The sequence below is a fragment of the Capsicum annuum genome, chromosome 11, assembly GCF_002878395.1.
Source record: "Capsicum annuum cultivar UCD-10X-F1 chromosome 11, UCD10Xv1.1, whole genome shotgun sequence".
Lineage (NCBI taxonomy): Eukaryota > Viridiplantae > Streptophyta > Magnoliopsida > Solanales > Solanaceae > Capsicum > Capsicum annuum.
The window spans coordinates 60,567,934-60,574,394 of NC_061121.1; the positions used below are offsets into that span (position 1 = coordinate 60,567,934).

General features: G+C 35.1%; 1 protein-coding gene across 2 annotated transcripts; it reads right to left on the bottom strand.

Annotated features, from left to right (window-relative positions):
- Window positions 1–1,302: 1,302 nt before the first annotated feature.
- LOC107843004 (ATP-citrate synthase alpha chain protein 2) lies at window positions 1,303–5,606 on the bottom strand. Of its 2 annotated transcripts, XM_016687133.2 has the most exons (13): window positions 5,460–5,606; window positions 5,199–5,315; window positions 3,958–4,134; window positions 3,664–3,825; window positions 3,497–3,577; window positions 3,332–3,383; window positions 3,131–3,245; window positions 2,958–3,039; window positions 2,540–2,635; window positions 2,346–2,447; window positions 1,886–2,002; window positions 1,683–1,799; window positions 1,303–1,562 (listed from the first exon to the last, which is right to left on the bottom strand). In XM_016687133.2, the coding sequence occupies exons 2-13, from the start codon at window positions 5,295–5,297 to the stop codon at window positions 1,491–1,493; spliced, it is 1,272 nt and encodes a 423-aa protein (XP_016542619.2). In that variant the 5' UTR covers window positions 5,298–5,315; window positions 5,460–5,606; the 3' UTR covers window positions 1,303–1,490. The 2 variants fall into 2 exon arrangements, with proteins under 2 accessions (XP_016542619.2, XP_016542613.2); XM_016687127.2 differs by having other exon boundaries at window positions 5,199–5,566.
- Window positions 5,607–6,461: the final 855 nt, after the last annotated feature.

Here is a 6,461-nt window from a genome sequence, read left to right on the forward strand (position 1 = left end):
CTCTAGAATAAACTCATTTTTTTAACCCATAGAAAAAAGTATCACATTGAACAATTTCTCATGAAATATTTTTACAGTGATGGACAAATGACACTATAAACTCTTAAAAATCAGAACAAACACATTAAACAAAACAAACATTGAGATGAAAAGCACCAGCTTTGTATTGTAGGAACTAAGATTATCCAACAACATACAAACACATACATGTACATTGTAAAATAGAGTTTTGTATTCTGTTGCAGTGTACTGCAAGAAGAGACAGAGTTGGGCAAATTTGAGTTATCTATTTACTTTAAAGACTAGCTAGGTGAGCTAATCATATAGGGAAACGATTGAATAAACAAGGAGACTTAAAACTACCATTTGAACCAGGGACCATGGTAACTCGTATTGTGAAAGCTGAAGTAGAAAAAGTGAGGTAGGGACCGTAGAGTTAACTTATTAGTAATAGTAGGTAGAGTTGGGCTTGGATTTGGGGCTTTGGGCAATTGGGCTAAAATATTTTTTTTTCGGTTTTTCATCTGGTGTTCGGTGTCCGCATTGGAGCCTGACTAATCCGGATCGTGTGTTGCAGGGGCCATTAAGGTTGTATCGCTCCCAACAGTGTTTTCTCCATACCCAAGGTCGAACCCTCGATCTCTGATTAAGGGTGAAGCAGCGACGACATAGATTAAAATTTAGTTTTAGATTAAATTTAATAAAATATTTATATTTTATTTATAAATTATGTATAAATAATTATAATATATATATATATATATATATATAATTTATCGGTTTGTTTTGGTTATTTTCACGGTTTTTTTAAGTAAAACCATAATCAAACCAAATAGCATCAGTTTTTAAAAATTTAAAACCAAACCTATCTAAACCAAACCAAACGGCGGTTTTTTTAATCGGTTTGGTTCGGTTTACGGTTCGATTTGGTTTTTAACCAAACCCATGTACACCCTTAACTGAAACCTCAAGCTACTTCATGACTACTGGGTCACACCCTTGGGTGCCTACGGAATACCAGTTTATGTCCTGAGCTTCTGAAATCATTCTTAAACATTAATCATATGTTGTGTAGATTTCGTGAAGAACATACAACAGTATAGAAGCATTTCAAGGAAGCACGTGTTGTAGAGGAACATAATAACCCAGTTTGGGAATTGTTTTATGGTTATTTTCTTTAATTTAATAGATGAAATAGCATAACATTGAGATGTTTCGTTTCAAATTTCAATAAGGATTGAAGTTGAGTACACTACTAACAGAAGATGTAGTACCAGGATTGTTGAAGCAATGAACTTCATGTTGAAATTGGAAAACTAAATTCATTACTGGAGCTCATTGTTCATGGTCCATTTATATAAAATATCAAAGATACAAATCAAATTGCTCATACTTGGCATACAACAAGACACTAACACATTGCAAAAAAATAAAAATTAAAAAAAAAAAAAAAAAAGAGAGAGAGAAAAATGGCACGAAGGTTGGTCCATTTATGCAGCTGCAGTGATGCACTCAATAGCTTGTTTGCAGATGCCAGTCATGGTTTCCTCAGGTCCATAAACCTGCAACAAAAATAGAATAGGAACATTCAACAACATTTGTAAAGTTATAATATATGGTTACCACTTGATGCTAGCGGAAAAATAGTCATCTCAGATTAATAGTTGGAAACTAGTGCATACCTCAATTGGGATGCCAATTTCCTCGCCAAGAGACCTCATTTTTGCAAGACCTTTTTGGTAGTTTGGACCTCCTCTTCTAACATAAATGTGCACTCTTGCAGCTTTAAGTTTTGATTCCTGACATAAGAAATGTTTAGTAAGGAAATCTCAATATCAGAGGATATCATTAAAGAGAAATCATTTATGTTATCAATTTATCGTACCTTCTCCTTAAGAGCTCGAATAATACCGCTAAATGTAGCAGCAACGTCAGTGAAGTTGGCTATTCCACCACCAATCACAAGAGCTCTCTTTCGACCATCGGGATTTGCAGTGGTGCACTGGATAATGGATTAGGGTCAGTATCTTTCTTCCAAGAAGGTGAAATTTTCCTTTCAAGGTGCACAAACGGAGAATGTGGCGTAATGTGATCAGTGGCGAAGCCAGGATTGACACCAAGGGGGTTCATAAGTGAACATACGAACTAACCGAGGGGGTTCGACATCTACTATATATACATAAAAAATAATTTTAACCATGTATATATAGTACAATTTTCCGTCGAAGGGGGTTTGGATGAACCCCCTACCTTATATGTAGCTCCGCCACTGAATGTGATACGTGTTTTTTTTGTAAGATATTAGGTGTGTCAAAAAATGTTTTATGTAACTAGTTTTTCCTTACATCAATTACAACTCTAGCATACTGCAAGACCTCTTCTTCATTGGGAGCACCACTGTACTCTGCATAGTTCCCAAGCTCAGAAGCATATCCAAGATCACCTACCTGTTAAGGTAACAACATGGTAAGTATAGACAATAGAATATATAATCAAACAAGGTATCCTGGGATAACATTTTCTAAGGATAGAAATGTACAGTATCTGCATAGATGACGCTAGCTCCTCCACCAGCAACCATAGTCCAAATTCGTCCCTTGGGATTCAAGACTGTGAACTTCAAAGATGCACTTGTCTGCGATAAACCGACTTGAATGCTTTAGCATGTAATGTAGTTATAGACATATATTTGCTTCATAACTCTGTGTGCTCAAGATTTCCACTTCAAGAATATGTAGGAAATACACTTTTTTTGTTTTTGATTTTTATTTTTTGAATTGCATAACCATCAGAAGTTTGTCTACTTTTTCATCTCTTTGGTATCCATCTCTTTATAAACAAAAATTCTTTTCCCTTGCCCATCACCACCAGCCAAAGAATGGGGTTGGAGGCACGATAGTTGGCAGTTCTCTTTTTCTACTAACTCTGTTAAGTTATGCAATACCATCAAGATATACCTTTTCATCAAGCCCGTGAATAAAGCTCTCTGTAGCACTCATAACCCTTCCAAATGGCAATGGGAATTCAATATTGCCCCACCTGTAGGACAGAAAGTATATTCTTAGTCTACGATGTGTGGGCTACCAAAAATTCATCACTTTAGCCAATAAAGCTTAGGAAGCAGATTTACTTTTTGAAGTTCTTGAAAGCAGCAGTGTTATCAAGCTCTCCCCTCATATCCAGAGGATAAGGCTTGCCTTCAACCAATGTGAAAGGATTCATCTCTAGGAAAGTGAAGTCCAAATCTGATAAAACGAAATGCTGAGAGGGTTACACAAAAATCCTAAAAAGGTCGTAAAGATCTAGCGATGACAAAGTATCTTGTGAATACCTTGAAATAGAGCGTAAATTACTTTAAGGAACTCCTCAATGACACCCTTAATCTGTAACATACAGATAAAATTCGACACTAAATTTACGATATAGATTGGAAAACTGATTAAAAGTAATGGACAGACTATTCTAGCAGTACAATTTTTTTCATTCAAATATTTACCTCCGAAGGTAGAGTGGCAACAAGTGGAGCACATATCACTGATGTAAAAGAAGTCCCTGTCGGCACAAAGATAGTCTTAACCTGGATAAAAAGGACTATGTGTTAGATTGAGATATAAATATAAAGGTTTTGGACTTAACATGCCTACGGTTGATTATTTTACATACCTTGTCCCAGTTTTCTTCGATGTCAATTCCTCCACATTCAGAAAAGCTTACGCTGCAACCAAGCCTCTCCGAAACAATATTAAGATAGAACTCTTCATTATGGGGAATAAATGGCTCAATAATGAAGGTCGTGATGGGACCTTCGCATCCACCCATCTCCACCTGTCAATGTGAAAATAAATGTGGGCGAATGATCCAAGATGAGGGCACAATATGCTAATAGTCCATGTAAAACAATGCACTGTTTTTGGCAATATCATCAAAAAGGGCAAGGTAAGTGACTGTCTGAACTACCTCTTTGCCAAGCCGCTCCTTCACAAAAGTAGCAACTTGAGCAAGATCAAGATTCAAGGCGACTAGCCCGCTCTTTCCACGCTTCCCAAATAACATGTCGGGCTTTACAACCAACTTTGTTGAGTGGAGCCAAGGCTCTTTCTCTGCTAGCTCATTGATATCAGTAGACTCTGTCACCTAAGCCACCGAAAGGGAGAAAAACTATCTTATAGTTGCAATTGTGACTAATATTATATAAAGCTCATCAAACTAGTCATCTATATGAAAAACGGAAAGGCATTTGGTTCAGTGGTACGAAACAGGCTGGCAAAGCCTCCTTCCCCCCACCCCAAACACACACCCCAATTGCGAAGCAAAATTGGTGATGACTGTTTGAATAATATTTAGTTTGTTATATAGAGGATGAAGTATTTGGAAGTTTACCAAATAATGCGATCATTGATCATTTTCAAATTATGACAAGTCGTCGAGTGCAATTGTAATGATAATGTTTATATTTATCTAGTCTTTAAATGGTCCGTTGTTTCTTTAAACATATATTGAATAGCCATACTTGTTCCATAGTTTGGCGGTTATTATATATTAGTTTGAGGCCGTTGTCTGTCTTAATATTAAAAGCCTCCAAACTTTAAATCCTGGCTTCAACTCTGGTAGTAGAGATGCAGCGACTAACAGGTCCAGGGAATTCAATGGATAGGCAAAATTGATTTTCTTGTTTTCTTCAGTTATTATTTTCTCAGACAATTAATAACCTGAGTCTAAAAAATGTTAGGACCATTAAGTACTAGCCTCTTTCAGATGTGAGGTAGACAGGGCGTTTTCGATAGAGATCCGAGTCAAGGCACAAACAATCTAGAAAGAGACAAAACAGAAGTACAAGAAATAATAGATAGAAACCAAAACAGCAAACAGTAGCAGAACAGTACTATAATAAAATAATACCATAAACGAACTACACAAAATAATATATAGCAGCAGAATTACTTCAAAATTAATGCAGAAAGGGTTTTAAAACTCAGAAATAGAAGGCTCACATGCAGAATGTGGATTCAAGTAGGTGGCCTAATTTTGAATGTAAATGCTACCTTAATCTTTCCAACATTTTGCCATCAAGAAAAAACAAAAGAACATTCTTCCTTATTATATCTTTAATATTTCAAAGAATCAAGAATCACCCAAATAAAGCTATACACTAAAGATTTGCTCCACATTTGATTAACAAAAAGAAAAAGATAAATCACCTGTGCAGACTTAATGGCCAAATCATAACCTGCGAGTCTCTTAAAATGTTCCTTCAACAATCTCTTTGAATCGTACTCTCTGATCTTCTCGCGTGCCATTTTTCTTTATCAATAGATCTGAAAACACAGATCAAATATAGTTGAGATCTTTACCGTTAAAAACAAGAACCCACAACAAAACTTATTCAATGTATCGTATCAGACACACACACACTGACAATCTTGGGAACTCTGCTACCTATATTTATAGTTCAACAATACCTATTAAATAATGGCCAAATTGGAAAACTCAATAAAGAATGGTAGTAGAAAATAGGATCATTTGTTAGCGGGAATGGAGAGCGGACATATACAGCACAAGTAAAATGTCTGCACGCCATTGTGGACCAACCAACCGGTAAAATAAGTTACGCTTCTTATTGGCTTTAACCACCCTTATAAGGGTCGTTTGGTACTTACTATAACGTGGGGTATCCAAGATGCATTTTTGTCCTCAACTAAATGCAGTATAAAGTTTATCTCAAATTAATTATTCTCTACATTGTTTTTTATTTGCTCCAACTGAATTGAGCACAACCCTTAGTGAGTGTTTGAATTAGTTTATTTTTAGTTGCTTTTAGCTTATAAGTATTTTTTTTAATTTTAGTGGTGTTTGAAAAAGTAAAAAATGCTCTTAAGCAATTATTTTTAAGTGAAAATAAGTGCTTATAAGTCAAAAGTCAAAAGTAGGGTAATACCAACTTATAGTTTTTGGCTTATAAGCTACTTATTAAAAGCCCATCTAAACAAGCCCTTAATAAACTTGTCACTTCTATAAAATTAAAATAATTTTATAAATATACCTATAATTAAATTTTGTTCATTGAAAAATTAAAGAACATATTTAGGAATATACACAACTCAAATAGATCCAAGAAAAAAAAATAGAAGAAGTAGGGTAAACTACATAAATGTCTGACATAGTGTGTATCTTTGTTTTTTTGCTCTACATAAGAAAAGAAAGTGTACAAAACTAGTCTTCTTTCCTTTTTATGTGTAGAACTTTTACCTATTTGTTTTTTTATACCTCAAATAACTTTAAACAACTCTTCATGTTTATTTATCTTTCAACAACAACAAATCCAGTGTATTCCCACAAAGAGGGGTCTGGGGAGGGTAAACTATACGCAGTCCATACCACTACCTCTAAAGAAGTAGACAGGTTGTTTCCGATAGACCCCCAGCTCAAGATAAAGAATAGTAAATAAGAGTGTAATGAAATAT

Bases quoted from the DNA above. Each gene is read 5' to 3' on its own strand.
- LOC107843004 (XM_016687133.2), bottom strand. From the start codon at position 5,297: ATGGCACGCGAGAAGATCAGAGAGTACGATTCAAAGAGATTGTTGAAG. The intron at 3,246-3,331 runs GTATTCACAAGA...TCGTTTTATCAG, and splicing joins AATTTACGCTCTATTTCAAG to ATTTGGACTTCACTTTCCTA. The intron at 2,448-2,539 runs GTACATTTCTAT...TTACCTTAACAG, and splicing joins GCGTCATCTATGCAGATACT to GTAGGTGATCTTGGATATGC.